The 13065-nt window shown below is 41.5% G+C and overlaps 4 protein-coding genes across 5 annotated transcripts; 1 reads left to right on the top strand and 3 right to left on the bottom strand.

Annotated features, from left to right (window-relative positions):
• Positions 1 to 4582: 4582 nt before the first annotated feature.
• On the bottom strand, positions 4583 to 9315 carry LOC108052830 (zinc finger protein OZF). Of its 2 annotated transcripts, XM_017135328.2 has the most exons (5): positions 9117 to 9315; positions 8960 to 9049; positions 6683 to 7455; positions 5830 to 6225; positions 4583 to 5770 (listed from the first exon to the last, which is right to left on the bottom strand). In XM_017135328.2, the coding sequence occupies exons 3-5, from the start codon at positions 7253 to 7255 to the stop codon at positions 5174 to 5176; spliced, it is 1566 nt and encodes a 521-aa protein (XP_016990817.1). In that variant the 5' UTR covers positions 7256 to 7455; positions 8960 to 9049; positions 9117 to 9315; the 3' UTR covers positions 4583 to 5173. The 2 variants fall into 2 exon arrangements, with proteins under 2 accessions (XP_016990817.1, XP_044315262.1); XM_044459327.1 differs by lacking the exons at positions 8960 to 9049; positions 9117 to 9315 and having other exon boundaries at positions 6683 to 8253.
• Positions 9316 to 9781: 466 nt separating this feature from the next.
• LOC108052836 (DNA-directed RNA polymerases I, II, and III subunit RPABC3) lies at positions 9782 to 10539 on the top strand. Its single transcript, XM_017135335.2, has 2 exons — positions 9782 to 9976; positions 10032 to 10539. The coding sequence occupies exon 2, from the start codon at positions 10037 to 10039 to the stop codon at positions 10484 to 10486; it is 450 nt and encodes a 149-aa protein (XP_016990824.1). The 5' UTR covers positions 9782 to 9976; positions 10032 to 10036; the 3' UTR covers positions 10487 to 10539.
• On the bottom strand, positions 10517 to 11549 carry LOC108052833 (extensin). The gene has a single exon (XM_017135332.2). It carries the CDS (start codon positions 11298 to 11300, stop codon positions 10602 to 10604), a length of 699 nt encoding a protein of 232 aa, XP_016990821.1. The 5' UTR covers positions 11301 to 11549; the 3' UTR covers positions 10517 to 10601.
• A 528-nt stretch (positions 11550 to 12077) lies between these two features.
• Positions 12078 to 12763, bottom strand: LOC108052834 (proline-rich receptor-like protein kinase PERK14). The gene has a single exon (XM_017135333.1). It carries the CDS (start codon positions 12753 to 12755, stop codon positions 12168 to 12170), a length of 588 nt encoding a protein of 195 aa, XP_016990822.1. The 5' UTR covers positions 12756 to 12763; the 3' UTR covers positions 12078 to 12167.
• Between the last annotated feature and the right edge of the window lie 302 nt (positions 12764 to 13065).

The following is a 13065-nucleotide window of genomic DNA, read 5'->3' as shown; positions in this document are numbered from 1 at the left end:
AGACTAGTTTGCGTAGAAACAGACAGACGGACAGACGGACAACAGACGGACAGATGGACATGGCTATATCAACTCAGGAGGTGATCCTGATCAAGAATATATAACTTTATAGGGTCGGAGATGTCTCCTTCACTGCGTTGCACACTTTTGACCAAAATTATAATACCCCTTAAAAAAACCATTTCGAGATATTCGCGTTTAAAGTTTCAAGTTTGGGTTTGGGCGTGGACGAGGCGCGCGGCTAGGAGCGCTGTAACTTTTTTTCTACTGCTCAAATCTCTATGAAAATTTTGGGAAATATTCTCAAGAAGTTGTTCTTTAGTGACAAAAAAGCCCTTGAAAAAAAAATTTTATTAAATAAATATTTTGATACCCCTTCAGTCAAAAGCTTCCACCTCAGCGAAGGGCACATTTCCGACCATATAAGGTATTTATATATTCTTAATCAGCATCACCAGGCGAGTCGAGTTAGTCATGTAAGTTTCTACGTAAACTAGTCCCTCGGTGTTAAAGGATGAAACTTTGCTAAAAGTCTTATTTCTGTTGCAGGTAGAAAATCCGACCCGGCTTATAGAAAAAATATTGAAAATTTAATTTTCTTAATAGCTAGAAGGGTATATAAACTTCTGCTTGCCAAAGATAGCTTTAATTAATCTAGAGACTTTTAAAACTATCAAAAAGCTGTGTAAAACACAAATTTCAACTTTGTCGGCTTATTCTGTACTGTTTGGTGGTGAATTGATTGGTTTTTTCAAACACCACAACTACAACATAAGTTTGAACGAGACTTTTATTAAGTAATATAATAAAAATATAATATTATTATTAATAAGAAAAATCGATTTTGTGTTTCTGTGGAGCTTAGCGATTTATTGAACACTCAATTCATTCTGAAGTTTGTTCTCCTTCTAATAATATTAAGCCATATTATACTATATTTCGTGTTTCAATGGCACATGTTCAAAGTTTAAAACTCAAAGGCTAGTTCCCACAGAAATATATTGTTTTTTATGACTGGAAGTTTTAAAAATTTTAATGGCCATCGTTCTCTTGACTTACAAATCGGTGACTCATGACTCTTATTTCTTTCTGTGTCGAGCGTATGCTTTATGCGTAGCAGCTGCTGGCAGCATAGATGGAGATGGAGACGATTCTGACGACGCCCCCTCTTTTGGGCTGCTACCGCAAAACTCGGGCCGCAGCTCTTTTGGCCTTAACTCAGGCTGGAGCTCGGGTTCGAGATCCAACTGGTGGTGGTGCTGATGCTGATTCTGGGCTGTTTTACTGCAGCAGGCTTTGCTGACAGAACAAAGAAGTCGTCCATTTGTAATTGTTGTTCCTGATGCTGTTTGGCTTTTTCGTTGCTGTTGCAATAAGGGCAGCGCAGACATAGCCAAGGATTACCTAAGCAACGCACATACCCGTACCTATACCCATACCCATTCCCATACCCATACCCAAACCCAAGCCCATACCCAAACCCAGGGCCTGAGCTATACAAAACCATCTGTAGACTCGTATTTTTGTTAAGGCAGGCAGACTGCACAGGCTTGCATATCTTTTATGACTTTTGACTTGACTTTGACTTTGCCTCCTTAAACTCCCCGGCCAGCTGAAGTTGAATGACCCCAATGACTTGGCCCCGCTCTCAGGTCCAAAAAACCCGTGGTCAAGGCTGTCCATTTAAAGGTTACATGAACTCAGACCTGGAAAAATGTGGCCTTTATATATATTTAAAAATATTGTATTTGCAGAAAAATACTTAAGAGATTGGAGAAATACGATCAAATCTTTTAGAATATTCCTTCTACCAAAAAAAAATTTTAAATGTCCAATCTAAAACAGCGGGTATAAAATATTAAGTTACTTAATCGTTAAAGTTCTGTAAAAATATAAAGTCAATATAAAGTAGTATCTTAATCTGATAAGATTTATTCAACAAAATTACATCTTCATATTTTTAAAAAGCTGAAAACGTAAAAAGGTAATATAAATAAATATATGGTAAAACTTTTTGAACTCAAAGCAAATCTTCAATGGTTTATTTCAAATGCTCTGCGAAAATGTGTTTACATGACCATTCCCAGGCAATTATAGATTTCCACTCTTCAATCCCTTGGCTAGATGGCGTGGGCTACTGCAATTTAGTTGGGCGGTTCCCCAACTCCGAAACAAATTAGATGTCAGTGAACAACTCAACTTGAAATTGTGTTGGGCTTAGGTTCATATGGAAGACTCTGCCCTGAACCGGTATGACATTACCCCAATGCCAGCGTAAATTTGCAAATTAGCCGCAGACAACAAAAGAATTATATATGCATTATATAATGCCAAACGAGCTAACGCAAATGCCCAGAGTCCGGGCCTAGGCCAAAGTCAAATCAATTGGTTGCAGTCCAGGTCTCAAAGGAACAACGGAAATGAGACCTGGTCCTCGGAGGCACTCGTAGCAGGCTGCTTTTCTGTTTTCTCATCATTAACATTGTCCCGGTCAAAACCAAGTATGCAGATAAGGCTAAGCCCCCAACGAGCCCTGGCCAATAGGCGAAACATGCGTACTTACGTCTCTGACTATTTGTTTCACGAATTCGCGGCGCATTTTACTCGGAAAATAAACAAGGAGATGTAGATTAAGTTTGATGAATTGCAGATACTCTTCTAAGTAAGTATGAAATACCAGCTGTTCACTGCCGTCTTATAAAAGTTCATTCCTAAATATATAGCTTTTAGCAAAAAAAAAACTTTAACTTTCTTAAAAGTTGTCTGATTTGTAGTGCTTTGTTTCAAAACGTGGCTTTTCTAAGATATTCTCGCTTAATAATTTACGTTTCCTGGTTTTATTTTTTATCCAACTGAATTAGTTTTCATGTATATCCAACCACCTAGGTGTGCCCGGTCTCTAAGCAGCAGAGGCATTCTGTCCGTCGGTCCAAACAAGGCAAAAGGCATGTCCATCCTTCCTATCGTAACAAGAGCAATTTGTTCTAATGCGCCATGGCAGCGGCAGCTGCTGGAGATGGTGAGGCCAAGTCTCGGCTAAAGCTGAAGGAGCTGGAGTGCCTGACTTGCAGTTGCACCGGGCGTGGAGGAACAAGAGGATGTGGAAGCGGCAGTGGGAGCAGGAGTAACCGAGTTAGCCGAGATTGCAGAAAGGGCAGCCACTGAACACGCAATGGCCAGAACAAATGTAGACATTAAGCTGCTGGCCAGGCCAAGGGATCGGACCGGAGGGATGGGATGGGAGATTGGCGGAGATTGCAACTGCAGTTCCAGGTGACAGACACGCAATGGCCAGCTCCAGAGCAGAGTCCCAGCCTGGGCATGGCTATCGTAAAATCATATCTATATTTGATACATAAAATTTTACATACATCTCTGGCAAAACAAATAGCACCCCCACCATCCGATTAATTTCCGTTGACACTAACGGTCGCGTCAATAAATTCGCTGGGGAAATTTCTTTAATTGCTCTGGGGTGGGTGGAAGGTGGTCGCGCGGCAGGTGCCACAACGCCTGCAGATGCCACCGCTGCTCGGGCTTAGTTCGCATGCAGCGCGCTGTTTGCCATAAAAAATATTTGCCGCCTTAATGTGAGTGGCTTATAAATTTGTGCACAAGCCCAGACCATTTATGGCCATCGGGGCAGAGACCCATGGGGCACATGTACCTAACTGTTTATGTGGTAAGATGCCTGCCTGGTTGGGTGTGTCTGGGTGTTTGTGTGTGGCTCGATGCTTTTTTGGCTGCATTCAAATATGGAATGCAGCATCCAATAGGACATGACTTGAAATTCTTCAGATGAGCCTCTAAGGTCAAGAACGCCCCAGCCAGTAAAAGAACAAAAATGATTGACAAATATCACACAAAAGCTACCATTCTTCAAATTTTTTTATAGCCCTACATTTAACTGTTTGTCAGGTTTCTTATATTTATAAATTTAAATATTGCATTCTTTAATTATAAATCTGAGGACTTGTTTTTTGTAGTTACCAAACTCTTTATGATATATTCATTTCTTGAAAATGTTGATAGATAACTGTAGTTCAAAGTTCTTCTTTACTAGATCAAATAAAGTACAAATCAATACCTAATATAAAACTATTACACTTAGAAATATTTTATACAATAGTTTTTGTTATTTCTTGTCCGACACGCTCCACAGCAATGTTTTAATATTTTGAAATTCTGAAATAAATTCATATCCGAAAAATCAAATTTTCTCGCCGAAATTAAAATATGGGTGCATCCTACTTTCCCAAACCTCCAACATTATTTTTCTTTATAAAACTTTTTTACTTTTATCAAAATTTCTTTTAATCCAATTTACTTTTGAAAAGTCTTAGTATGGAAAATCAGTAAACAAATCATTCCTTTTTTTTGTATCATTATATAAATGGTTTTAATCTATATATTTATTTATAGAATGACGACCCCAGACGTTACAACGTAGACTTTCTTTCACAAGCTAAATCACAAAAGATTTTAATTGTTAGGAAAAGTAACCATGCAACTAATTCATATAAAAAATAAAATCAGTGTAAGTCTTCGGCAATACAAATACAAAAAAATATTTTATTATTTATTTTTATTTATTTCATTATTTGACTTTTGTATTTTGATTTACATTTCATTTTTACGATTGTACACTTTGGATTTGCACTCTTTACACATTTACTTGTTAATTTTCGAGTTAGCAAAAAGGTTAGGAAAGACAAACGGCAACTAAATGCATTAAGCTTATTCGTTAATATGCATGGCCACAATGAGTTGAATTGTACTTGAGCTATTAAATCCACACTGAGTGATACAATGCTCTGGCAAGACTTAATATAAATAACATATTTGTGGGGTTCAATCCGATCGTGTTAAACTTATTATTATATAAATTATTGCATCGAATTTCGTTCTAAACTCTAAACTCCATTAAGAGGAAAATAATAATGGACACACTAAGATATTAATTCAAATTATTTTCTTTTTGGTAGCAGCCAAGTATGGACTAAAGTAAGGTAAGTCATCAGTACTACAAAGTATATATCTTTGGGATAAATTATTTGGTTGGGTTTCTGCAACTTTGGGTAACTAAACGGTAAACTAAATGGCAAGAACTAGTTCTACAAATCATCCTTCTATGGCACAATTGCATTTTGCGTTGGCTAGCAACTCCTGATTTCTACTTCTGCTTCATATACATGGTGGCAAACTTGTCAAGAATAGTGTCGATGGACAGATATTCCTCGTTGAATTTCTTCATTGTGGGTGCTGGCACAATCCATTTGAGGAACTCCTCAACATTAAGCCGTAGTCTGGCCAAGGGCGTCAACTTGGCGTCGTCGTGCGTGGGTCGCTGAGCCAGCTTTAACGATGCAATGATCACATTATCGATCAGACGCTTTTCGTATCCCAACTGGCGCAGTTTCTGGGGCGAGCTAATCTTCTTCAGTACCACGGCCATGTTGAAGCGTATGGTGGAAAGGATTACGACATCTTCAGATTGAGAACCCGAAGACTCGTCTCCGCCAGCAGGACATTTAGTACACTGCTCCGAATGCGCCTGCAGCTCCACCTTGATCTTGAAAAACTCGTGGCAGCCTTCGCACATGTAAGGCTTTTGCTGTTTGTGTATCTTCTTCATGTGGTTCTTTAAGTGCGCCAGCTGAGAGAAGGCTACCTCGTCCTCGCACAGCTGGCAGCGAAAGGGTTTTTCGCCAGTGTGCTTGCGGATGTGCAGCTTTAGTACGCTGGAATGGGCGAACGTCTGGTGGCAGATCTGTCGGGATAAGAGGTATAAGCTAAACCCTTTTTCAGGCTAGGACTGATGGAACCTACCCTACACTGGTAAGGCCGCTCTCCCGTGTGCATTCGCATGTGGACATTGTACTGGCTCTTCTGGGTGAAATAGGTGTTGCACACTTCGCACACGTGCGTCTTAACGGCGGCGTGTTTCTGCATGTGCGTGGCCAGATCCTCGTCTGGCTCGATCGTCTTGTGGCAGAACTCGCACTCGAAACGCGTGAGCTTGTGGTGCTCCTGGTTTATGTGAGCTCGTAAGGCCAGCTCGTTGGCAAACTGGCTCTCACAGATTCCGCACCGGTGCTCCATGCCTTGTTCGTGTCGCTCCATGTGCACCCTCAGATTGGCGTTGGTTGAGAAGCTGGCCGAGCACTTGGTGCAGTTGAACTGTTGAATGCTCGTCTTGTGGTGAGAAACCATGTGCTGCTGCAGCTGAATTGAGAATTTACAATAAAAATTTTTAATCAATCGAATTAGTAAGTTTGTTCTAAAAAATGCTGTGCAAACTAAAGGAAAATTTGTTTCAAATTTTAAAAATTTTAAAAGCTGAAGTGATACTACAATTTTGCTGGTAATGAAAGACAAAATACATTTTTTAATGTACTAACAGAAATTTGTTGGCAAAATTATTATTAGTTTTTAAACAAACTAATTTAATTTTTAAGCATAAATAAAATTTAAATTGAAGATCCAAAAAAGTGAAGTGATAACAATGTTGTGGGTAATGAAAGACAAAATACATGTTTTTATGTACTAACAGAAATTTTTTGTACAAAATTATTATTAGTTATAAACAAATTAATTTAATTTTTAAGCATAAATAAAATTTAAATTGCAGATCCAAAAAAGTGAAGTTAAAACGAAAGTGTATTTCTTATTGCTTACTCACCTGACCACCTCGCGCAAATTTTTTGTCACATAGGGCGCACGGATACGGTTTCTCGCCAGAATGGAGACGCATATGAAGGCGCAGGCGCTCCTTAAGGGCGAATGTCTTGGGGCACTGGGGGCAGGAGAACTGCTTTCTGTGCTCGTGGGCGGTGGTGATGTGGTTCTTGAGGTTGACCGCCTGACGGTAGCTCTTGCCACACTCCTTACACTTGTGAGGCCGTTCGTCCGAGTGGATGAGCATATGGCGCTGTAGATCGGTCTTGCCGCCGAACTCCTTGGAGCAGTGATTGCAGACGTGTTGCTTTCGTTTCACTGGTTCCCCCTTGCGGGCGGACTTTTTCGGCGGCGGTTGCACGTAGTCGGCATCCTTCGAGTCCTGCTCGGCGCTGACCTCCTCCTCCTCGACAGAGGCATCTCGCAGACTGGCAAGGCTGCTTTTGCGCCTCTTGATCGTATACGCGGGTCCTGGAGAAGATTCCCTCGCCGCCGGCGGCGAGGATAGCGAGATACCGCTGTCCGTGAGCAAAGAGACGGCATCCTCCTTGGACACACTGCGACGGCTGCGTACCATTTGTTTGGTTTTTTTTATTATTCACTTGCTGTATTTATAATTATGGGGACCTTTTCCTGGGGGACACCGGCACCAGGAGCGACTCGCTTTACTTCTAGGGTTAATGTTCTACGTAATATATGGTTTTCTGATTTTTTGGTTTGATTTACTACTTTTAGGATAGTTGCCATACACCTTTGGATTAGATTAGGTTAGATGGGCTGCAAAAAAGTTAAGAACTGTTTTATTTCTTCAGTCGCAATGCGCCACGTTCCGAAGCAGACGGAGAATCAAAAACACAGACTGAAATAGTAACAGTAAGTGAGGCCGAAACAGAAACAAAAAGAGAAACAGCAACGGAACAGAACCTCCAGCTGAGTCAACAGTGATAAGACCTATGCACAGGAAGAATATTACCAAAATTGTCTATTAATTTCGGACGATGCAAGTCGAAAAGTTACTTAAAATACATGATATTAAAACTGTACTTTAAATTAAAAGCAAATATATTGCTACGGATTTATTAACCATATGTTAGGTTTCTTATTTTTTGGAAAGTTACGCACACTCTCTGCATTAAATTTAAACGATGCATAGTTAATAAAAAACACGAATATAAAGTCACATTCTGAATTACTTTAAAAAGAATGTCACTTGATAAGCTCTATTTATATTTTGGGTCAACTCCAAATAAGCTGATTATAGCGCAGTGATTTGTATTACATACATTGCATATTATTGTAATTGTTTTTATATTAATAATATATTTGCAATAATTTGGGCGACAATTATATGATATACCGTATTTTACTGTGTATAAGCTAGGAGCACTTTATGATCGCTTAATCATTTTGCATTTCCAGCGAACGCGAGCTTCCAGAAATTTTCCCAGTTTGTTGTCTTAATCTTTTGTTTGAGCGGGAGTGAGATGGAGCTATCGTCTGATAAGATCCCATAAAGGCAACCACTGATAAGCAATCCGGCTGTACGATAAGACTACGAACTCACAAGCACACGAGCACCTACTCGAGGAGCTAAAGATAGATATAGAGATATAGCAGTGCAACCTGAGCGATCCGGAGTCGTCTGTTCTCCGAGGCAGCGGAGTTTCCAATGAAAAGCGAGCACAAAGAAAATGCAATTGGAAGAGAGCCGATGACCCTGGGCACGACGAACATCTGGCAAACAGATTGAGAACCCTCCGAGCCCAGCCAACCCCCCGGCCCTAGGGAGGGTTAATGGTTCATTAGAGCCGCACCCGCAGAAGCTGAAAACTAAAACTCACTTAAACAACACAACAGCCCTCGACCAAACTGTTGAAAAAGCGAATTAAAGCTAGAATCTGGAGCTGAAAATCGAAACTGAAAGAGAACGGGGCAAAAAGCACGAACGGCAGCGAAAATCAGACACAAAAAGCGAAAATGAAGAAGTGAATACATAACAACAGTTTTGTAATGCTAAATAGACGGGGTAATATGGGTTGCAGGGGGCTCAAGTGGGTGAGGGTTGAAGAAAGGGGAGGGGTCCGTTGAAGTCTTTCGTATTCGGTACACAGAACTCGATGAGTCTACCGTTTTTGGGGTCTTGCCACCGATTGTTAGTAATTAATGCCAGAACCGCAACATAGTTACATACGATCTAAGCAATCTATGCATAGAGATTCAACATATTGGACATAGAAGTCCCACAATTCCATCACCGAAAACCATTTAAACGTGGACTTACCCTCGCAATCATCGGAAATCCCTTAAGTCCTTCAATTCGCGGGAACCACTCATCACCCCAAATTGGACACACCTTGATTTCCTCTACATTCTGCGGACAGGAACGAATTGGGTTTATTTGTTTATAATTTCAACGCCCACTCGCTGTGTGTACATACTTTTTGCATTTCGCTAACATGCAGATTGCCCAGGTTTTCTAAGGTATATCCATCGCACTGTCCGGTATTTATTCTAGGCACCACGTAGTCTTCAACTATTTGTTTTTTATTTAACCAAATAAATAACTGTTTACGGTGGTTTTTTCGTTGTTGTTCTTAATCTTAGAGATGTGTATTCTTCGAATGACGGTCACACCTAGAACTCTTTTTCTGCACATCTAGAGATGGAAGCGTGGCACGGAGGCTCTGATTGCAGGTGGGAACGTGGGTCAAATAAATGTAAATAAACAAACTACTCTTTGACACATTCATTTCTACTTTTAATACAATTTCAATAACGTAAAAGTAAAAAAAAACATTTACTCGTTTAACGCTAAGCTGTCCCTTACGAAAAAAGATTGAGAACAACACAAAACAATTAGACATTATATAATAATCTCACATAATTATTAAAGCCACAGATATGGAACACAAATATTTTTGATTTGTAAATGTTGACCTTGTTTTGATTATTATTATTCAATTAATTCATTCATTTCAGTTCTCTTAAGTAAAAATATTTTTGATTTTGCAATAATTTTTCGTTACCACAAATATTACACATGCAATAGTTTGCTGAACGCGACTTCTTTTCACAATATAACTGCAAACATGTGGCAACGCCAAATGCCGCTATGTAGGTCCGGCATCACTTTATCTGAAACACGCGCAAGCAAAATATTTAAGAAATGGAAAATAGTAGTTAACAAAGTTTTATATTAAAATATTCTGCTTAAACAAACCTGCTGAGTCACAAGAAACACTAAACTACCTCCGTGTAAGGGACTTATAACACATATATAAGCCGGACTTGACAGAAGGTAAGTTGTGCGATTTTGGCGCTCCGCTGAACTGATTTAGAAATATTATATCTAGCTACCATGGCTGGAGTACTCTTCGAGGACATTTTTAACGTTAAGGACATGGATCCAGAAGGCAAGAAGTTCGACCGTGTGTCCCGCCTGCATTGCGAGTCCGAATCCTTCAAGATGGACCTCATCCTGGACATCAACTCTTGGCTGTATCCCATGGAGCTGGGCGACAAATTCCGCCTGGTCCTGGCGACCACGCTGCGCGAGGATGGCTGCCCGGACAGCGGGGAGTACAACCCCATGGAACACGAGGGCACGCGGGCGGACAGCTTCGAGTACGTGATGTACGGCAAGATCTACCGGATCGAGGGCGACGAGGCGCACAACGAGGCCTCCCGGCTCTCCGCCTACGTGTCCTTTGGGGGCCTGTTGATGCGACTACAAGGGGACGCAAACAATCTTCACGGCTTCGAGGTGGACCAGCACATGTACTTGCTGATGAAACGGCTGGCCTTTTAAATTTCTTATCTACTTATTTCCGTTCGCAAATTAGACATAAACAACAAATTTTATTTACAGCGTATGTTTAACATTGGTGCACACTGCTCTGGGTCAGAATGGTAAGTAGTGTGCTCTAGTGCCTCGATGGGCGTCTCAAAGGTGCATTCACTATCAGGCGAGATGGCTGTGGGCGAAAGGGAATGCGGCGATCCACGAAGGGCAAAGCCAGAGGAGTCGATGGAAACACTGAAGTTCCTTTGATCGCGTTCACAATCTTAGCGGGATTGGGCCTAGGACGAGCCGTGAGCTTGGCAGGGCGACGCTGTGGTGTCTGGAGAACCGGACGCTGCGGGCGGAAGGCTGCCAAACGGTTCAGAAGCGGCAGAACGAACTGTGCTTGAGGAGGCAGTGGCAGACTGGCCAGATTTATAATAGCTGCGCTTTGTGGCAAGGAGTTGGAGTTGTCATCGTTGGCTGGCAGATCTGGGGGTCCGTAGGTCTGATCGGGAGGCCCATAAACCTGATCCGGTGGGCCGTAAACCTCAGATGGCTCTTCCACAACGGCAGGAGGTCCGTAGGTTTCCGCTGGAAGTCCATAGGTCTCCTCAGGTTGAGGAAACTCTATCGCCTCCTCCGTTGGCAGCTCGAATGGTGGATCGGGAACCAGGCCAGCTGGGGGATACGGTGCCTGTTCCTGCCTTTGCAGGATCAGCGGAAGGGATCTGCCCTTCGCGGGTCCTGGGAACCTCAGATGAGTAGCTTCGATTCCATTCACGCAGAGAATGGAACAAAGAGCGAGGGTAACCAGAAAACCAGTTGGATAACCAAACATTTTGATGTGCTAGAGTGAACTGCTGCATGGTGTGGCATAGTGGCGCCTATAAATACCCACTAGGGATAAACCTTGGGGACTGCCCAATCAATTGGCCCAAAGAAACCACGAGGCCGATGTCTTTTAAGGCAGGTCCAATATTACGTGCCCATTGCGGTGATGACTAAAGCGGTTGTAAGCACTGGATGTTATGAAAATTTAGTTAAATTTTGGACAGGTGTATTTAAAAAACCGACAAGTTTCATGATTCATATAATTAAAATTTTTTTTTCCAATATCTTCAAAGTTTTAGGTAAATATAATTATATGTAGGAAGAATCTACAATGGAACGGCAGTAGATTTCGATTTCGAATAAACTAATATCTGTCGTTATGAAAAACTACAACCAATGCCAGACATATTTAGATATCGCCAGTCATTTATATGGTTTAACTATTTTCGTTTTTTATGTGTTCTCTAAAAATTTTTAATTTTGTTACTTTATACTAATGATCTTTAACGTTTTATTTGATCTGTAATAGCATTTTTAATTTTTAGTTTGTCATACTAGTTATTTCATTATTAAAAAGCAACTTGTGAAAATTAAAAAAGAAAAAATTACATTGGTTTTACTAATGTAGGGTATAAAAAATCATCGCATAACGATGATAAAAGATGATTTTATTTCGAGTTTATAACATACATGTTGATGTTCCAAAGTTAAAATTTCGAGGATTTGATTGCAACATATAAAAATGTATTATTGTCTTTATACAATTTTAAACCGCAGTTAAGTATTTAATGGTGTTTGATTTAATGATTAATTGAATGTTTTAGGTCACTTAACATTTAGTTCTAGTCTTTGAATTTAAAAATCTTATTGAAATCTACCAACTGCGACGCAGGATCAGTCGCTGAGGAACGGGCTGCCGATAACGACGTCCTTGGGGGAACCGCTGGTAGAGTCGGGCGGACTGGGCGGTCTGAGGCTGGTCGAGACTGCTGGCTACGACAATGACAGTTCCATCCTCAGCCACCTCCACCAGGGGCTGATCCTCCTCAGCGTCCGCATCAGCTGGCTGCAGCTTGGCACCATCCACCGACTCATCCTCAGTTTCTGGAATATCATCGGTCTCGATGGGATTCTCAGGCTGAGGCTCCGGCTGAGAATCAAGCACAGGAACAGAGTCCACCTCGGGTGGTCCATAAGTGTTATCTGGTGGTCCGTAGGTGTTATCCGGAGGTCCATAGGTGTTATCCGGTGGCAGGTAAGTACTCTCCGGCTTGGCGGTCGAGCTGGGCAGATCGAAGGGAACACTTGGGGTGATTCCCGCCTCCGGATAGCCCGTGGGCGAAGGACTGGGCGGAGCCTCCTCCTGACGGGCGGAGAATCGCCGGCGGAGCGGTTCCGCCGAACTCAGAGCCATTAGGCTCAGGACAAGAATAACAATTGATGCAGAGCTGGCTTTGATCATTTTCGCGGCTAAAGGGCTTCTGTTCTGATTTCCCAATCCGACTTGGCTTATTTATAGTCCCAAGCTACCGGATCGAGTTTTGCTATAATTTATGCTCGTCACTTTCAATTTTCAGGCTCTTGTTCCCGGTAAAGCTTTGATTATGTTGCCGCTTCAGCTTAAAGCCTGATACGTGACCCGTTTTTGAAATTAAATAGCCAATGCTATGATTTTGGATATGCTTCCCCTTCCCTTTCATGGGATCATTCATTAACACCCGATGTGGGCTTTGGGGTCGCAGTGAACACTTAAGATTGTTTGTTTTTGGATC

The sequence above is a fragment of the Drosophila rhopaloa genome, unplaced genomic scaffold (assembly GCF_018152115.1).
Source record: "Drosophila rhopaloa isolate 14029-0021.01 unplaced genomic scaffold, ASM1815211v1 contig_191, whole genome shotgun sequence".
In the NCBI taxonomy this organism is placed as follows: domain Eukaryota; kingdom Metazoa; phylum Arthropoda; class Insecta; order Diptera; family Drosophilidae; genus Drosophila; species Drosophila rhopaloa.
This window is presented reverse-complemented; position numbering and strand designations above follow the sequence as displayed.

Excerpts from the sequence above, each read along its gene's own strand:
- LOC108052830 (XM_017135328.2), bottom strand. The coding sequence starts at position 7,255 with ATGGTACGCAGCCGTCGCAGTGTGTCCAAGGAGGATGCCGTCTCTTTG. Across the intron at positions 6,226-6,682 it reads AATTTGCGCGAGGTGGTCAG|CTGCAGCAGCACATGGTTTC; the intron begins GTGAGTAAGCAA and ends TTCTCAATTCAG. Across the intron at positions 5,771-5,829 it reads AGCGGCCTTACCAGTGTAGG|ATCTGCCACCAGACGTTCGC; the intron begins GTAGGTTCCATC and ends TTATCCCGACAG.
- LOC108052836 (XM_017135335.2), top strand. The coding sequence starts at position 10,037 with ATGGCTGGAGTACTCTTCGAGGACATTTTTAACGTTAAGGACATGGAT.
- LOC108052833 (XM_017135332.2), bottom strand. The coding sequence starts at position 11,300 with ATGTTTGGTTATCCAACTGGTTTTCTGGTTACCCTCGCTCTTTGTTCC.
- LOC108052834 (XM_017135333.1), bottom strand. The coding sequence starts at position 12,755 with ATGATCAAAGCCAGCTCTGCATCAATTGTTATTCTTGTCCTGAGCCTA.